At 43.7% G+C, this 20128-nt stretch overlaps 1 protein-coding gene across 6 annotated transcripts in view; it reads right to left on the bottom strand.

The window, feature by feature from the left end:
* ITPR2 (inositol 1,4,5-trisphosphate receptor type 2) overlaps nucleotides 1-20128 on the bottom strand; it is a 282946-nt gene that overhangs the window by 236709 nt on the left and 26109 nt on the right. For 5 of the 6 annotated variants that reach the window (XR_012765862.1, XM_075439325.1, XM_075439332.1 and 2 more), the window contains exons 2-5: nucleotides 13876-13946; nucleotides 3743-3858; nucleotides 2474-2560; nucleotides 1619-1777 (exon numbers count right to left, since the gene is read on the bottom strand). Coding sequence is in view for 5 of the 6 variants with exons in the window: in XM_075439325.1 (XP_075295440.1) it covers nucleotides 1619-1777; nucleotides 2474-2560; nucleotides 3743-3858; nucleotides 13876-13946 (433 nt within the window). In the remaining variant the exon portion in view is untranslated. Of the gene's footprint in view, nucleotides 1-1618; nucleotides 1778-2473; nucleotides 2561-3742; nucleotides 3859-9351; nucleotides 9419-13875; nucleotides 13947-20128 lie in introns of those variants that run through there. The other variant, XM_075439347.1, reaches the window with a different exon arrangement.

Genomic DNA, 20128 nt, shown 5'->3' with positions numbered 1-20128 from the left:
CCCAGCTCTGAAAGGCAACACCTGGTGACAGAAAACAAGCAGCAGGCAGACTCCAACAGAGGCCATTAAGTTAGGAGCAAACCTGACAGTTTCCCACATGGTCCTTGCAGCTCAGAGCCTGTCAAATACAGCACCACAGGGAACAAACTAGGAGAGCGGTCTGAGGAGTGGGATGTTACAGCCATCACTGCGATGATCTGCAAACTTTTCAGACCAGCAAAACTGCTTCCAAACTCTTCTGTGCCCACAATAGCATAAAACTGAATCAAAAACTCTACAGTAGCGAGGATGACTTAGAAGGCTTAAGATCCTTCTGCTGCCCTCGGCTATAAGGACTCACGGTGGCTTTGCAGCTCACACTCTGGGAACTGCAGGTCCTCGCTCTGGGGAACATGACAGGCACTTATTTCCCAGGCATGAGGGCATGAGAAATTACGAAGATGCTGAACTGATGTTATTCTAAGAAATTAAGCCAAAACCTTCAAGCACTAAGTCACCTTTTTTTCCTTTCCAAAGAGGGAAAGGAATACCAGGTAAAAGTTTGATCCACAACACTTTTCCCTTTCTGAAAAGTCATGCAGTGGTGCCCCAGTGGGCTACTCATGTTTGCTGCTTTTCTCTGTAACAGGTTTGGGGAAAAGCAGAGCTTTTCACATACCCTCCTGATCACTGCATGGAGCAGCGAAAGACCACAACTTTAGGGGCTCCTGTCCGTGAGCCAGGAATGCAATCCTTCCCCTCCCAGCAAGAGACTGCTGAAAAGAGCTGCAAGTAGCCACGCTCCTCCTGGATAGCATCCCCAAGAGCTGGGTAACCACAAAGTTAATGAGAGAAAATTCATAAGGAAACAGGCATTCCTGTCTGCAACCCTGAGAGGGCTCTTTCACCAAGTACTTCATAGGGAAGAGCGGCCAAACACTCCCAGCCAGGTCTACAATATAAAACCAGACAAGTTCATTACGTGGCCTTCCCAGAGGCAGATCTGAATTTTCCACAGCGGGCACTTAACCAAGCCACAGCCGACTAAATGAAGAACCAAGTTTTGATCTCATGGCACAACTCTCAGATCTGCAGCAAAGAGCTCTCCTAGATATTCTTCCTCTTACCCCTACACAAGGCTCCTGCTGAGACCTACCCAGGAAAGACTCACCGGATTATGCAACCCAATTCCAGTCACAGATACCACTCTCGTGTTGAGGGGGAATACTGATTTAAAGAAACCTGATGTATTTCCTAGAGACATTCTCTGCTGACCTCTTGAAAAAAGTGTTGTCCAAAACACTTAAAAAACAATTTCTAAAAAAAACTTCAAACTATGACTTTTCATCAGCTTATAAATCTGCACACATCAGGTGACCTTCGCAAATATGCCCCAGCACAAGTCAGCAGGAGATCAGACGAATGTGGTAGCATTTCAGATTTCAGACCATGTAATTTGGTAACATTTTCTAGCTACACATAAAAGCTCACAGTCCCAGGCGCTGTTTAAAATATATTTTTTCTGGACTTCATCCATTGTGATGTATGCCAGTAGCAAAGAAATCACGTGTCTTCTGGAGACTCCCTGCCTTGTCCCTCTAGCCTTGTCCCTTCTTACACATTCAGTATTTCCACTTACATTGTCACCTTCACTCCTCAGTTTCCAGAACGGCTGGATATAAAACCAGGATCCCTCGTTCCCCGCAGCATCCAGAGACACCCGCATAGCATTCTTCTCTAGCAGAGCCGGCAATCTCTTATTGACTGTGAGGTACTTGTTACTTTTTATGTGCAGTAGCTGTGAACAAATAATAATTGAAAAAATTAGTACAGCTGTTGCTTTTTCTCCCTTCGGTCAAAATAGAAGGCAGAGGCTTTCACACTGCAGTGATTTTTCATAACATACATAAAGACAAAATAAAACCAGAAGTGAGTTACCAAAGTACGCTGCAGTTTAGGAAAACAGATGCTATATCTCTGTATCTCAGAGAGAAATATGTCAGCAATCAATTTTACAGCATACACTACACGGGTAGGGCAAGGGTCCATTAATAGTGTTACCTTCAGGAATTTCATCCATTACAGAAAGCTGTGCTGCACTTAGGAGCATAACTGCTGTCTCGTTTATATGTCATGAAGTACAAATGACTTCAGTGATTTAAAAGGAGCTGCGCAGCACCTCTATAATATAATTTTGAAATAAATCTTAAAAACACAAGATACATATTTACATTCAGATTCTAAACCGCAGCAGCAAAAATTACACATGAAAATTATATTATGACATATTATTTAAACATGAATATGCAGCACTTCTGGTAGGCTTTAAAACACACAGAAAAACACAATATTGTAAGCTTCACCAAGTTCTGTTTACCTGACCCTTGACAATCCAGATTACAGTGGTTAGTTTCATTTTCACTCTAACCTTGAAATGAAACAACTGTTTCCTTTCCATCTCTGAGAGAAGGCAGATGGATTTCAATAGGTTTACCTGTATGACATTGCTATATTTTACAATTTCGCCCAACAGCTTTCTGTTCTCACTTTCGTTCTGCTTTTGTTCCAGTTCTGCTGCATGCTGCAAGAGAATGATTATTTCTTTAAACTCTACAGAATCAGCACCTGCATTCAGCTACTGGAACAGACAGTGTAAAAAAGAAATGGCATCACATCTAAAACACTTCTTCCAACCTGCAAGCACTACTGCACTGAAAATATTAGCGCCCGAACCCTGTTGCAGCATAATTTTCTGAACTATAATCACCCAGACCCTGTGTAATGATTCTGGTTTTTTATTACCCAGAACAGAAACTGAGTCACAATTTATGGATCACACCTGAGATGAATGCTATTTCTAAAATTTTCAAGCACAAGAAGTAATTCCAGGTGCTTTATTTCATCCTGAAAGAGGAAAAAGGAGGGCCTGTGATTAGCTTCTCCCTGTCACCACTCCTTTCACTTGTTGGGTTTTTAATTGCACACAAATACATTGACTTTACATATAACAAAACAAAACTAGTAGGTCACACATTGCAAAATCAAAGCTAAGCACATCAGTCTGGATCAAACACAGCCACAGAACAAACTCTTAGCTCCCAGCTCCAATTGCTGTGTAGCTAGCTCTAGCCACGCACCACCTGCCTTCCTTGCTGTTTTTAACTGGAAGCGCTGGCAGCCTCTCCACTCCACATGAAACTATCAACCAGGTTTGATATGACCTTGTTTCCACTTAGTCTTACGCATTCAGTTATAACATCAGACCAGCTCTTTTTCAGAGACAGAGAAGTTGCTCCATCCACACTGTATTTGATGTGAAATAGAATCTGCCCAATGGTTCAGAGAAGAATCACCCAGAATGAAAACAAAGACAACTGAAACTCTGAAGAATTTCCAGACTAAAGCATTGAAAATATCTTGGTCCACTCCTCTGCCTAAGTCCTGGAAAGCACTTCTAAAATAATAGCATGATTTAAAGCAGGGCCCACTCCTGATTTTAACAACTCCATTTTTGCTTTATAAAACTTCTGAAAGCAACATTTTGCTTATAGCAAAGGCACCACCCCAGCCCAAAGTCAGATAAAAATCAACGGTAGTAAATGCCAGTCAGGAGGTAGGAGAGCTAAGGAGAATATAAAGTTGCTATGGTGGCATAATAATACCCATCACAGTGGTTCCCAAGGCACTTATTATTCTTTCTCATTCTGTTGTAATTCTATAGCCTGCAGATTGAGATAAGATTACAAATACAGATGTCCCTTACTTGAAGTTTCTTCAGCAGAGCTGCTTCTGTATGGTTTCCTTGTTTGGCTTGCTTGGCTTTCCAGTACTGCTTCTGGGCTGAATATCGGTTCATAGGACACACCTTGAAAAGGCAGTCTGCGGGAGAGTGAAAGAAACACTCGTAAGTAATGTTGAAAAGATGCTGCCTTCATTTGTAAGTACCCTTTGGTTGGTTTTCTTTTTCCAGAAATGCCTAGATACCAGTGTTTAAACATAGTCAATGTTTAATTGACTTGATGGCGATGATACCATAAACAGGGCAGTGGAACATCCGAGTTGAACCCAAAGCCTTCAATGCCCCACACGTGCCCACTCCCTGCAACCTCAGTAAGAGTTCCAGGCTGTGAGCCTGCCATATGCAAAACTGCCTGCGCCGCCTTATCAGCGCTCTTTGCCGCAGCACATTACAGATGCAATATCTGCAGGCATGTGAAACCTTGAAAAACCAGTCCTGCTTTTGGTATGCCATACGTCTGGCTGCCCTGCTGCTCCTGGCACCGCTGAAACAAAGCACTGCACAGGCGTTCAGCTGCAGCCACCAAGGAGGTTAATGCGGAGTTCGGGTCTACGTGCGCCTTCACAAAAACTGTTTAAAAAAAAAATCTAACAGTAAAAACAACACAGTGACACAAACTGAACACCACCACCATGCAACAGACCAGGCAAAAAAACGGTTAGGAGGGAGGGAGGCCACCGGCGTCGGGACAGAGGAGGTGGCAGCCCCAGAGGGGGCTACAGCCAAGGAGGGGAGCCACGGAGTAGGAAACGAGGAGCAGCAAAGGAAAGCGAGTCGCACCGACCCCCATCCCCTCCCCGCAGGCACCACGCGCAGTGCCCAGGCGAGGGGGCTGGGGACCATGAAGGGGCACACATGTGTCTGGAGGGAAGCCAAGGGGTGCTTCCCTAAGTGCCTATTCAATTGTTCACCTTTACTTCCCAGTACTGGAATCAATAACTGAAAGTTAATGCTGATTGGCAATAAACTCAATTTTGTGAAATATCCTGACTCGAGACTTTTTGGGGTTTTGGGGCCAGTGACAGTCCTATAGACTGGAAATAGAGGCTCACAATTCATCCAAATTCAACTGTTTTTAGAGCGATAAATGATACTTAGTCTTGCACAGTCCCAATCATCAACTACTCTAAAAGCTCAGCTTGAAAGACTTTTACTTATCTCATGTTGGAAATTGTCCTTTCACATCCCACATGGCAAGAGGAAAGGACAGGAAAGTATTGATTAGCAACCAGAGTTTTGCTGCGAAACTAGTAAGAACACACAAGACTGCATATGCATTACAGTGCGAAATTCTTCCCCAACATGGGCTGCAACTTACAGACGTCGAAGGAAGGTCTGCCCCAACCTATCACCCTCCATATCTAACTGTCACAGACGGCCAAGCACTCTCTGAGCTCTGATCCACCCCCAGAGGAGAATGACCTCTGAAGAATTTCCTCTGTGCTCCATGTCAGGGTCTCAGGCAGGTAGAGACAGGAGAGAAGCAACGACTCCTACCTGAACCCCAGCCACCCGACTGAGGCAGAAGCTAGAGGCAGGTAACAGCAGCAATGTGTCCCACTTAGAACACGTTTTGGCCCAGGGCTGGATTAAGAAAAAATAGTTCCTCTTCTGATCCCACAAGCACATCTTGCAGGCGCTGACACCCCGGTTGGGTCGGAATCAGCAATGCCACTTCTCTGCTGGTCACCAGGCAACTTCCCCACAAAGAGCAGACTCTGCAACACCATTGGAAATCCGCATTGCACACAGTGGGGCACAGACAGTGCTCCTCACGAAAATACAGAAAAGAGGAGGACACACACGCTAGCTCCATGTGAGCAACATGAGGTGCTTATCTACCACCGCACTCAACACAGCTAATGGCATACATATCACATAGCACAAAATATGAAAAATGTCCTTGCTACCCTCAGCTCTCCTGCTGTCTTCTCCAAAGACAGTCCCTTTCCAACTGCACTGCATGGTCACCCTTACCTCTGTTATCAAAGGTGCTGCAATGTGAAACAGCAACCACAACATCAACACTTCACACATGTGCCAGTTACACGCTGGATCAATGTGTAGGTGGCCCTGCTGAATTCACCAACTGTTGGGGTCGATGTAGCTTGAGAGTTAGCACGACTAGGCCGCTTAAGCAAAACAGCATAACTGAACAGGCCGCTGGAAAGGACAGCTAAGAACAGCCATTGAGAAAGTTCTGATAGTGCCCATGGTGTGGGTTAGCAAAAACAAGATGTGTTCAAGGACGTGGAGGCAGTCTGTTGCTATTGGCGTTAGTGCATAGTTACCAATCATAAGGGAATGTGGGGTGCGTGAACAGTGCATGATTTATGTCTGTAGCCCATCCGAATAAGCGTGATCGCGTGTGCAGATATGAAAAATGTATATAACCACGCAAGCAGACCAATAAATCGGAATCGACTGTGCATTGTATCAATGTGTGGGAGTCATTCCTGTCCCTGCATGGATGCTGAAACTCGGCAACCAACCTTGCCTGTCATTTTTAAATACAGTGTACTCTCGTCATTCACCCATTCCTGTCACAAAAACGTCAGCAGGGGAAGCTATAGGGAACTATCCCAAAGTCACAGTCTGGGTTTTTAACCACTGAGTCAGGTCAGGAGCAGACAGTTTCTATTGCATGGTGCTGTCCTACTCTAACTCTCAGACCAAGTTTAACATCTGCAGTTGCTAACTACCTAGGACTTGCTCCAGCTCTCTAATCCACAACAGCACATGTAGGAAGTCTCGTCTATCATACATGCGATGAGAAAAGCTTCCTAACTGTTCCACCCTCATGAGTGGAAGTTCAAGTGTCAGACTCACAGCCTCTCTGCAGAAGATGCTAGATACCAAGGCAGATCCTACTCTCAATTTCAGTGCTGTCAATCCAATGGAATTACCCTTTCAACATCAGGAGGAAGAGGAGGAGATTTAGCTCCTCTGAGACATATCCTCCAACATATCCATCTCTTCACAGTCGGTGAGGAGCTACTGAAACCATGTCACAGCAGGAACACTTCTAGTAACACAACAAGAGAGGGAAAGAAAATCTAGTGTGAAGACTGGCCTTGCCTTTCCTAAGTAAAAATGAACTCTCATTACTTAAAATAAACCAGGCAGCACTCCCAACTACAACCAGGCCCAGCTAAGCACAGCTATCCGACTTCAGCGCTGCCAGAAGTGCCAGAGTAAGACCATGCCACGCAGTCCTCCCACTGCCTGCGCCCCCAGAGAGAGCACTTCGTGACAGTGCTGGCTCTCCAGCCACGAACGAAGCTGCAATGCTTTTAGTTCTGCAAATATTCCTTTTGGCCTCTTGTATACCAGACACCATCATACCAAGCTTTTCATTGCGTTGCCTCTTCCCTTCATAGCAATTGATCCTCCTCTGCTATTCGTAGCGGCAAAGCTTGTTCATACAAAACCACCACCGGCGGGAGAACTTTTCCTTGGCACTGACACCAAGTCGTCACCAATCCGCTCCCTAATCACAGCCCTGAGCTGCTGTTCCTAGGAGAAAGTGTTACAAATCTTTATCAGAGCAAACCCAGCCACCTCGCAAAGGTGTTTACTTTCATTTCAAAGGGGAACATTTACAATGAGCACTATATCATACAACCTAGAGTGCATAACTCCCGGGTAACTTATACAATACCCTTGCCACGGAGAAGGGGGGGGAAAAATTACAAAATGCTGTGCACTGTTAAATCATGCCGTATGTTGTACATTTTACTTTGAGTATAGGGATTTCAGCTCATAAGACAAAAAGTCCACTACTATTTTCTGTAATAATCTACAATTAATGTGCCTTCCCAGAAGACTCCTTGAAACACTTATTTCTCTGAAGTAACAATACCTTCTTTTTATAGGACCAGTCTTTATTTCTGCTACTTCCCACACATCCTGCTACATGAGTAAACACATTGCTTCCCACCCTCACGCAGAGTCTCCAAGCACAGTGCTTCCACACTGCAGAGAAGTGCAAGATGTACCTGGATGCACAGTCGCTACTGTGTGGGTCTGTCTCCCAAAGGTGGGTGAATTTTTCGTAATGATAGTTCTCAAAGAAAAGGAACTGTAGAGCAGGCGCTGGATAACCTCAGCCACCCCACAGCTCCACCTGCAGCCATGCTGCACGACACAGCTCTCCTGACTTCCAGTCTCATGCTTTAGAAGTTAAATTACCAAGAACTTTTTTAAAATCCGTATTATTTCAATTGTATTTTCCTCAACTTACAGATAAAAAAAATCATATTCTTTGTTTCCAGACAAGCTTTTCCCTGGTTTTGTTTTGGATTTTTTTTAAGATTTCAGATACATTAAAAATAGGCCATCTCATTATTTTTTTTTCTGTTTGTTTTTTTTTTCCCCACTTACTTTTATTAGAGTAACAATAGGATACTACACAAATTCAAGCTTTGTGGTCCTAAACATCAGGACGGGGGGGAGCAGTACCTGCCCTAGAGAAGCTATAGTTTAAATAAAGAGGAAAAAAGAGACACTGAGGCATAAGATTATCAAGCAACTTTCCAGCACACACACAATAGATCAAAAGCTCAGCCCTCGTGGAAGTCAGTCTAGCAATCCACTCATAAGACAGTCTCGCTGTGTCTTCTATCTCCTCCAGACATTCTTGGATAGTCCTAGTTCCTAACTCATTACTTTACAGAGTTTTACATAAATGCTTCTCTTCCCGAGGACACTAATTAAGCAAGGTACTATCAAAGGTAAACAAATAGTTTTAAAGCAAATAGCCTAAAAGTATCAGTCAGTTTCACTTATTAACCTTTCATGCATTCAACTTCTGCAGTTTCATCAATTTTCTCATACCCACAAAATCTTCCAGGCAAAATTTCAATTACTTGTGCATGAAGTGAAGATGGAGAAAGTGAGAAACACTGCCCACACCAGCCCACACACACACACACTTTTATAACAATAAAAATCATTTCAAGTTTTCTTCACAAAACGGAAAAAAAGTGGAAGCCCTCCCTGGTCACACTCCAGGCTTAGCCTCCTACACTACACCTTGGCTTATTAGGAAGTAAGCAGACACGATAAATTATCAGTGCTGAGACACATCTCAATTACTTATTTTACAGGGAAAAAATGACTTGTGCTAATCAGTTGGACTTGATGATCTTAGAGTTCTTTCCCAACCATAACAATTCTCTGATTCCATGAATCAGCACAATCCAAAGATGGCAGGCGGCAGCTCCCAGGGTGCGGGAGACGATCCACAGCGGATGCCCTCAGCACCGAACTGACCATCGGCCTCAACCTGCTAGCGGGCGCAGAAGGCCAGTCTTCACGTTACAAAGGGCAACAGGCAAAGCGTTCAGTTTACAAAAGGAAAAAAACCACACATAGCACATCCTCTGAGCAAAAAGTAACTACACTCAGGAAGTCTGAAGAGGAAAATAACTCATATTACACCTTTTAAACATTTCTTGATATTGGATAAAGATGGTTTAGAATAATATTTGTCAGATGCTTTCTTGACACACACACACATCCCCCCCTCTTTTTTGTTTCAATCTTTAAAGTGATAAAAATTCAACTCTTACCCATCATGGAAGATTTCAGCGATCTGCATAACTGGAGAAATTATCACATGGCTCTCCTTAAAACAGCAGGGTGACAAATGGGTAAGTGGAAGGGATATTAAATCACAGTGTGTACAGATCTGCGGGGTTTGAATTAATTACAGAAAGGTAAAAAAGAGTTGAAGTAAGAATGGAAAGGGAGGAATGTGAGGGAGCAAGGAGTGGGGCACTGAGAAGTCCTAAGCAGGACAACAGAAAAAGCAAACAGGAGCCTGAAAACAAAATGAAAGCACTTCTGGAAATGAGAGAAACAAAAAGAAAACACAAAGACAAACGAAAATGATGTAGAAGGCTGCAAGCAAAGGTGAAAATGGCAGAAGGCAGAGGAAAGGGCAGGAAGAGGAAAGGAGAGAGAGCAGAGGAAATGTAATGGAAAGCAGAGAAGAGGAAAGAATCATATGAGAAAAAACTCAGAACAGTCTGAAAATTAAGAGAAAAGCAAGCAGAGGATATCTAGGAACTCAAACCGCTTTCATTGCAGATGCCTCAAGAAAAAGGTGTACAAAATGTAAGGAAATTTTATCAGTTTAAGAACTTAGGTCATTTTATACATTTTGCATTTAAAATAGAAGAGACTCTTGTGGTTTTTTTTTCAGAGTTGCTAAATTTGACCAACAAGCAGGTCTTATCTGTGCTATTTTACACCTTGGAAGCTGGAAGTGTTTCCCACTGGAGATAACAGCATCAAGCTAAAGTGTGTTTCAGACCACAGTCTAAGGAAACTTGCAATTCTGTAGCTCATGATGTGACTTTTCTTCAGAGGTGGAGGACTTCCGGCACACACACTGTTCTTCCTAGCCTCCATGAACCCTGCACCAGGTAAGCATTTCCACCACCCCACCAAGCTCTCATTAGCTTCAGTTAGAATTATGACAAGAAGCACCTGGCTTGAGCAGTCTCTTCAACTCAACCACAAAAGAGTAAATGTTTGGGATTTTTTTTTTTCCAACAGACTTCAGGAAACACATCTGGGACCGAATTCTGCCCTCCTTTGCACTGACGCAAATCTGGAGATGCACGTTGATGAACACAGAGCCACTCCAGGTTCATTCCAGTGTGACTGAAGGGGAAATCTGGACTGCAGCCTCTTTGTATGGACACAAAATGAAAACCACCACAGCTTTCCTTAGCTTAACAATACTCCAGTTTGTAGGATGTTCCGAAACAACTAGAATAGCTACCACCCATGCAAGAAAAAGAAAGTAAACATATAACAAAACCGAAACTGCTATTTTGAGACACCTCTTTACATAGGCTTTCAGTTCAGGCCAGCAGCTCAGTACCTAAATTTGATCTCTGAGTGAACTCTGTAGGAGGGATACAAGTAGTTAGAAAACACTTCCCCCCTGCTCCCCCCCGTTGGGGAAAGGGTTACTAAAATATTACCAAAAAAGAGCAAACATAGTCCTCTGACGTTAATTTTCAGAGTCAGTCCTTGGAATCTAAACGTCTTGTTAGAAACATGGCTTTCTCATACTTTTTTGACTCGTAGGTCGTGCTCTAACCTCAAATCAACGCCAGTTCAGCTATCAGCGATAAAAACATTGTAAACCATACAGACAGCAGTTCCTATTACTAAAGGGGCCCTACTCTTCCTGCTGTTAGATACTATTTTTAGTTGCTTCTGTCTAATCATTCAATTAATCATTCATGCCTAAGTCTTCTTTCTATGTCAAGAACCTAGTTAAAACAGTTTTTGTTTGTTTTGTTAACTTTGCCATTTTAATTCAATGCTATTTCCAGAGATTGGGGGGGGGGGGGGGGGGGGGAGTGGAATATGATTTTTGCTTCTATTTCTTGGTTATAAGAACAACATTTGGCAGCTCTTTTGCCTCAGTGCTCTTGAGCAGAGCTAAGAAATTTAAGAAAAAGTGGCAGAGATGTGCTGTTGATTGCTCTCATAGTACAGACACCTCTGTGGTACCAGGCACTAAATCCCAATTAGACAGCGAGTTTCTGCTGTATTCTCAGCTAAACCCCTGCTATTCCCACTCTTAGAATTTGACTTGTAAGATGAAAGAGAAAATAACCAAATTATGGCTTTATCTTTGCTGCAGCCGTTGTCTTGACTGCCACTTGTGTATACATACCTGAAGAAGCATGAAAATGCTACTAGATGCTGGATGGGGCCCCTAATAATATAGCCATGATGTTACAGCATGGTGGGTTGCATCAATTAAGGAAAAAAACAGTCACTTTTTCGTTAATTTAGCTGCTCCTGCAGATGTTGCAGTTCATCCAAAATTGGCATGCTATTACAATGCTAGCAACAGCCGAGCAAGACACTTCAGAATTAAGTCAGCTCCGGGTGCACCCTAAGCCTGAAAGAGGTAAGGAGTGACAGAGGAGGGGCTGCTGGAGCCACAGGGAGCTACAAGGCAGCAGCGAGGAGGAGGAGGAAATAGCTAGTAACAAGTTTGGGGGCAGGGAGCAAAAGGGAGAAGGGGGATCCCCAAGAAGTGGAGGATCCGAGTTAGAAGAATGAAAAGGTTAGATGCTGTGGGGAAGAGGGAGCAGAGGCAATCAAAGATAAAGTGATGTGTTATGCAAGCAACCGAACAAGGTTGGAACAGGGAAAGGAGCCAAAACTGCCTACAGTTAATAGAAACCATTCCCCTGCAGAAGCTGGGGTGTAACTCAGGAGTACGGTGCTTGCATTGCCCCAGCAGCAGAAAACAGCTGTACACCTTGTCTGTGTCTCATCCCCTTCTGACATCTGATCTACATACACACGTACTACTGCCACCACTGATGGCATGCCATTAGCACTGAGCGTTCAGTAACCTTGCACCCTGGATCAAAGTGCCCAGACCCTCTTGATGCTGTTGAAATTACTTAAACAAACAAAAAAACCCACCACCACCAAAACAAAACAAAAAACAACCCCAAACACTCAGCACAGAACACTATCAACTTTTTCCTTCTTTGCCTTTTCAAGTTAGGAAACAACATCACAGAACTGCGATAAAAGAACTCTGCTGTTATGAAGTTATAAAATCAAGCCCTCAAACATTAGACAATGAAAAAATTAAGGTTGTCTTTTTAACCTGCCTTCAGCTCCCTGACTGTAGGCACTGGATGTTTTCTGCAAATATACTATCACCTGTAAATCTTTTCCAGCGACCCCTGTCTCATCTAGAAACCTGGACATGGTTCTACTTTGTGAACACATCAGGGTGGTGAAGTGACAGAAATACTGTCCAAAGAGTCCCCACCTGAAATTTTGTGCAGCCTGGAAGCTGTGAATTAAATATATATTTGCAGGCAGTAAGAGGATGAAATCACAGGTAGCCTGAAAGCCAAGCTGGAGAACTAGATGCTATTCCCCATCTCTGCTATAAAGTCATTACGTGACATCATGCAACTGACTGAAATTTATCATTATTAGTTTCACCCCAAGTTAAGTATATATCCTCACTTTCTCATTTCCCAAGATCTGCCAACGTGTTGAATGCTCACAGCTGGAACAAACTGCTGATGTTTCCTGAATGTATAATGGCAAAAAACCTTGAATATTTTGGGAAAGCAGACTTTCAGTCTCTCAATGTTTTAAATGAAACTTTTTTGCAATAATAGCATATACATACTACAGTATAATAAACACTGGAAATAAAATAATAAGGTTAAGAATGTCAGTGCAACCTCTTGAGACAGATACAAGGAGCCATGAACCACGTTTCCCTTGCTCTAAACCATGCAAGCAATAACTTTCTGGATCTCCTAACAGATGTGAATCCAAACCCCTTTAAGCCAAAAGAGGTCCAGAACAGGCTAGTATGGCTCTAATTTAGCACAAGTAGAGCCAATAGCTTAAATCAAGTACAGACAAGACTGAGAGGTTTTATTTCCTTCCCTGCACATAAGCACACAGAACTTCTGATACCACAGGAGTATTTTTTAGCATTCACGAAGTAGAAACTGCATGTTGTCAGTGCACTGGGTTGTTGGGTTTTTTCCCACAGTAAGCAAAACAGCAGAATTATCCAAATCTACAAGGTCATGTCTAAGAAAGTTGAGAAAAATCAGATACAGTTTCAGGCAAAAGCAAAACAAAAAAGCTGAAAAAATACTTGAGGTAGTCCTTAAAATACTGTCTTATCTTTTAAAAAAATAAACAGACAAAAAGCTCAGGTAGTCTTGAACCTCATGCGTTTGTTTCCCATTGGCACTAATAGCAGGGCGGGAGCAAGGAGCTGGTCACACAGCGGGGGATCAGCGTTCGGTGTACAGAACAGAGCAGCCAACTCATGGACTACAAGAGAATTAGTCCCTTCCAACATGCTTTCCCCCTGCCCCTCATGTCTTTGCTGATACAGAATTTAGTTCTCAATCTCTGTCATTCATATTCCAGTTTGAAACTTCAGCACTGTGTTCACAGACCATGAAGGCACCTGAGAAGTTACACGTCTGGTAAGGCAAAGTGCCCAAGGAGTCAGAACATGCATCAATCGGTCACTGAAAAAAAAAATATCCCCAGCTACTGACCTCTGAACTTCTTTGGAGGATTAGCAAGGTCACCTGCCTCTGGCTGAACCACACATCGGTCATCCACTAACCTAGAAAAAAAAAAAGGTGTTACACTTACTAAAACGTGCGTTTGACATCAGGGTATATAAATGCAGAGACATACCTGTCACACCACAGATACAGAAGCTTACACATTTCTCCAATTTAATTCAAAAAATACGTTAGAAACTCTATTATTCTATTACGAGGCATAACCAAGAAAAGAAAACTCTACATTTTCCTTCAAGAAAGAGGATTTCTTGTATTGCACTCAATTATGGCCTATGTTTCAAATCCTGCTTCATCCAAATCTGGTTAAAGTCCCTTTTGTTACACCATGGACACTGACGTTACATGTAAAATTACGTGTTTCCTTTCGTTAGAGCCCATAAACCCTGAATCAGCACGAGTTTGGTTTTCTGCAGCTGTCGGATTTTCACAGCCATTACCCTAAGGCATATTCCAAAACTCATCAAAATCAGCAGAGAGACTCTGAGACACCTAAACGAACCCTGAAAAAAAGACCTCAAAGAAAAACGTTGGGAAGGCGCACTTGTATCTGACGACGACAAAGGACATTTAAAGCACCGCGGGTTAGGTTGGCCCTACACTTGGCAAGCTGTCCCGTGCTTGCAGATTCCTGCATCCCAACTTTGAAGGGGATGCACAGTAAGTAGACATCACATAGGTGCAAGAGTACACGTGGATCTGCTTTCACGATGAGGACACACGGGGGTGTTTCAGGACACACTGCGGGGTTTCTACAGTGACTTGCTGCTTCATAACTCTGTTTCATCTGGGGAGAAACAACCGCTGACCTGCTGAAGAGCAGCTCTGCAGAGAGAGACCTGGATGTCCTGGTGGACGACAGGTTGACCATGAGTCAGCAGTGTGCCCTGGTTGCCAAGAAGGCCAATGGGATCCTGGGGTGCATCAAGAGGAGTGTGGGCAGCAGGTCGAGGGAGGTTCTCCTTCCCCTCTACTCTGCCCTAGTGAGGCCCCATCTGGAGTACTGTGTCCAGTTCTGGGCTCCCCAGTTCAAGGAAGATGAGGAGCTACTGGAGAGAGTTCAGCGGAGGGCTACAAGGATGGTGAGGGGACTGGAGCATCTCTCCTATGAGGAGAGGCTGAGGGAGCTGGGCTTGTTCAGCCTGAAGAAGAGAAGGCTGAGAGGGGACCTTATAAATATCTGAAGGGTGGGTGTCAGGAGGATGGGGCCAAACTCTTTTCAGTGGTGTTCAGCGACAGGACAAGGGGCAATGGGCACAAACTGAAGCACAGGAAGTTCCAGCTGAACATGAGGAAGAACTTCTTCCCTCTGAGGGTGACAGAGCACTGGAACAGGCTGCCCAGGGAGGTTGTGGAGTCTCCTTCTCTGGAGATATTCAAGACCCGCCTGGACAAGTTCCTGTGCAGCCTGCTGTAGGTGACCCTGCTTTGGCAGGGGGGTTGGACTGGATGACCCACAGTGGTTCCTTCCAACCCCGACCATTCCATGATTCTGTGATTCATCCAGAATTCGAATCTGGAATCCAATAAAGCACCTTGATTTCAGTCTTTACACATTCTGCTATTCTTCACCATTTCCAAACTTTTTCCTCTGAGGAAGCACGTGGAATTAAGATTCAGCTTCGATCAAAACTCACAGGAGCACATTTTCCTTTGTTAAAATGAATAAGCATTTATTCAATCCACAGCAGAAAATCTCAATAACAAATCAGATATATCTCACAATATTTTAGAAGTTAAATAAACAATAAAATTAAAAAACACTATAAGCCCCACTTAGCAGAGAAAAAAGATGTTAATCTTCTCACAGAACTTCCTAAACATAAATTCAGCTTCCCTTCAGGAAGCATCTTGTAAATAATCTGTCTGTTTCAAACAATTATTCAGGAAAACCATGTTTAAGGACACACTACTGCCCTGACACTTCACAACAACACTCTTAGGCAGCATTTTCTGTGGGAAATTGCCAGAAAAAGCATAATTTGGGGTCAGCCAAATTACACAACAGATGCATTCCATTTTCACTCCAGTTGGTGGAGGTTCTGCACACAACCACGAGTGCAGCGAGACCAATCCCCAAGCACGCCCATGAATTTTCTGTCTCTAGCGAGCTGACTGCTGACAAACTGCGCACTGTGGTTGCAGCTCCAAGAAACAGAAGCGAAAATGATAAAGAATTTTGGAAGTCGGCAGCTTGGGTCTCATAACATAGTCAGACACAAATGTGAGGTATCAGTGAGGAAGGAGAATTGAACAGTTCCAGGAGCAGGCAGGAGACCTGCCATGGCCCTTACGGAGCTGTGTTTTTCACAGTCCTGGTTAGGCCAGGCTTAGCCAGAGCAACGGGAGGTTTTGAAAGCAGAACTCGTCAGTCCTGCAAGATGCTCTGTGTCTATGGCCTATCGGGCCAAAGCTTCCTATGAACAGCACCTAAAACCTGGAGTCACAACAGAAACAGAGCTGAAAAGGACTACCTTAACAGAAACTTTGCCGAAGAATTTTAATGCCAAGAAGTACTCCCCCCTCCACAAAACTCCTCACAGGCCTTCTGCCTGATCCTGTAAGGTTTGACCCATAAGCACTGCCAGGATGGAGGACAGTACGTTGGAAGCTGAGCGTAATTCACAAGGAACATCATGTGTTCCTTAGTGACAACTTGTGTACCCTCGTGACAACAATAACTGCGGATGAAACACAAAACTCTGATCACGGTGCCACATCACCATAACAAAAGCTGTATAAAAACCAAGGTCTTGGTGCTGAGAAAACCAAACAAGATCCCACACACCCTCTGAGCTGGTTAGCTGCAGTGTTCAAACACGTGAAGACCTTCAGGGCTCAGAAAACAGGCATTAAACTGTTCGTATCAATCGCTTTCATTTAAGCATTCTCTAAAGGCACAAAGATAAGGGCCATACATGAGTTCTGCAGTCAGCAGGAAACAAAGACATCAGACAAGACAAAGGAGAAAGGAACGGCAGCTACACTCATCCTATAGACATGCAAGGACAGCACAGAAAGATCAACTGACATGTGGCAGGACAGTGGCGTGACAGACCAGAGACACCACCTCCTGAGCCCTTGGTCAATGACCCAGCTTCCAACACCTTTGTTTCTTACAAAGTATCTTACAACATTGGACAAAAATGTGAATAAAGTATTGCTCTGTCTATATAGCAGTCTTCCAACGATTTAATCCCCAAAATTTCCATATAATAACACTCATCCTGTATTCCAGCAGTATGTCCTCCAAGGAGTTCCGTATCTACTTGTTCACCGTGGAAGTGCTTGTTACGGTGCCGTAGTGAGAGCTGAGTTGCACACTGCACACCACACACACCTTCAACCCGTTCTGCAGAGTGGAACAGAAGAGGCTGCTCAAACGCAGATCACTTCCTCTGATGCACCATTCAAAATCTTCAAATCCCACTTTTTCTGCCGAGCCAAAAGGCAGCTGTTGGCTTGTTGCTGCAGCCTGCTAGGTGGCTGCATTTCACAACCAGTAATTCATGGCCTTTGTAACCTGCAAACAATCCATCTGAGATGTGTGAAACCGAGCAACAGGCTTGACTACAAAAGGTCCTGGGCACCTGCAGCTTCTGTCAGACCACAGCACGGCACATTTTGAAATCACTCGCTTGCTGGTTTGCATAGGAGGCCAAAGTGCACCAGAGAAGATTCTTCTGATAAAAGCAGAATCTACTATGTTATATCATCAAATTTGCTAGCTATTTAAACACTGATCTAAATTATTATGCCAATATTCAAGGCACTGTATCATCAAGGAAGCTTTGGCAAACTTCAAAGGGTTTAATTCTTCAGCTGGACTGCAAACAGACAGCATCGCTTTGTGCCCCTCATCTTCATCCCGTACCTGGCAGATACAACGTGACTGCATTTCAGTTTGTCATACACTGGCAGCATATAAACGACTAAGGAGTTCCCTGCACATGCATGGCATGACTTTTATTTGTTCAAGTTCTTCCCTGAACACAATAAATCTAATAAACACCTCTCCTATGAGGAAAAGCTGAGGGAGGTGGGGCTGTTCAGCCTGCAGAAGAGGAGGCTCTGGAGAGACCTTACAGCAGCCTTCCAGTACCTGAAGGGTCCAAAAAGAAAGCTGGAGAGGGACTTTTCACAAGGGTGTGTAGTGACAGGACAAGGGGCAATGGCTTCAAGTTGAAAGAGGGTAGATTTAGATTAGATGTAAGAAAGAAATTCTTTACTATGGGCGTGGTGAGGCACTGGCACAGGTTGCCCAGAGAAGCTGTGGATGCCCACTCCCTGGCAGTGTTCAAGGCCAGGTTGGATAAAGCTCTGGGTAACCTGGTCTAGTGGGAGGTGTCCCTGCCCACGGCAGGGGGGTTGGAATGAGACTATCTACAAGGTTCCTTCCAACCCCAACCATTCTATGATTTTGTGATAAATAGCTGGTTTCTGCACAATACCTCCAAGTAATTGTTGCGCTGCTGTAGTAATTAAGTTGTACAGTAGCTCACTGTGCCCAAGATAAATCATTAGAAAAGTCAAAATAATAATTATGGCCCTGACCTTTATGCATACCCCTTTGTATTCAGTAATTGCAGAATTAGGGTCTGAAAGTAACAACGTTCATAGGATTGCTTGTCTTAGATGCCCAAGCATTCTCCCACTGAGCCCAGCGACAGTTTTTCCACTCACTGCAGGGGAAGCAAAGGCAGTTCCTCACGGTGCGGCATGCAGCCAACCTCACAGACCAGCAGGTATTTAAGCCACTAAAAGACCTCACGCTACAGTGTACAAAGCCACATTAAACAAGAATTGAAACTATCTAAAGCAATGCCTAGGAGTTAAGGTGTACTTCTCAGCAGAGGCCGGGGAAAAATGTTAAGGCAGCTTTCAACTCTGTTAGCACTACCCAGGAAAGCGCAGCATCAAAGCACCAATCCGTACAGAGTCCTACACCTGTCTTCCTCTCCCTTCATTTTCCCCTACCATTTAGTGGGGTTAAATCTGTCCTTCCTCACCACTCGCAAAGCCAAACACATGTACAAGCATTCAATTTAGTGATATCTCGCAGCAATGAATTCCATGTATAAGGTGGCACCTGTGTAAACATATTTACAAGCAGTTTCAAATACAGTGTGCCTCTCCTTTTTGTTGTTTCAGCAACAAAAGGACCAGATCACCTTCTCCCAATACGATTCATTATTTGTATTCAGAACCTGACTGATCCAAACTTCAAACTTCTCATACAGCTCCACTCCCTGGGTACTGGGCAGAAGCAGGGAAACAATCACTTGCATGAATTCCCTCTAAATCCTTCTATTTGGTAGAGCAGCAGCCTTTGCAGGGACTTCCACTGCAAGGAAAAACAGAACGAGTGTGTGAAGCACCAGTGGGGATTCACTATGTATCTGGGGAAGCAGGAGGAAGGACACATGGATGGGAGGAACAGGACTAAACAGCAGCAGTATAACTGATAAGGCAGGTATGTTGGCAGGAAGGACTACTGGTACCCTGGTTTACAGGTATGAATCATACATGTTGGGTGAGTCTTCATGTCCTGCAAGCTCCTCTGCTTACATAACACAGGCTAAAAGTAAATACACCAAGGGTTTCTAGGAACTTGCATATGTAGCACAAGGGTCAAGGAACAGGTGTATAGCGATAATCCTAGCAAAACTGTTCACAGTGAGGAGTTATTTCAAAATTACTACTGAGATACAGGCACCTTCTGGAAGAACAAAAACCAGTGTAAAAAAATAGGCAAGGAATGATGACGGATTTCATGAATTTTAGGGCTCTCTCATAACAGAAGATGCTTTTCAGATTGTCCAAGCAAGCAGTCACATAATATTAATTTCTCCTAGTTTTGCGCCTTGAGTTTAAAAAAATATCATCCTGAAATGTATTTTGTCTCTTCATACCAAGAGACTTCCGCTTCCCATAGCCAATATTATTACGTAAAACAATACCACAAACACACACGCAAGACAAAGCACACTAGCACACAAACATATAACTACACAAGCAGGCATGTGTATGCCTAACTTGTTGAAAAATGCAAGACTAGCTTGGTTACACACGGGTATTTTACTCCTTAAAAAGCAGAATAAACTAAGCTAGAGTGTCTTAGATTTAAGACATTGTGTCTCATTTGCTCGGCTTTTACTCTCTTAATGGTATCATTTCACTGATTTTCTGAGCAGCGTAAGGCCTGACAGTAGCAAGACAAGGG

This window comes from Opisthocomus hoazin, chromosome 1 (assembly GCF_030867145.1).
Source record: "Opisthocomus hoazin isolate bOpiHoa1 chromosome 1, bOpiHoa1.hap1, whole genome shotgun sequence".
NCBI lineage: Eukaryota > Metazoa > Chordata > Aves > Opisthocomiformes > Opisthocomidae > Opisthocomus > Opisthocomus hoazin.
Note: the sequence above shows the minus strand (reverse complement) of the source record. Positions and strands in the feature narration are given on the sequence as shown.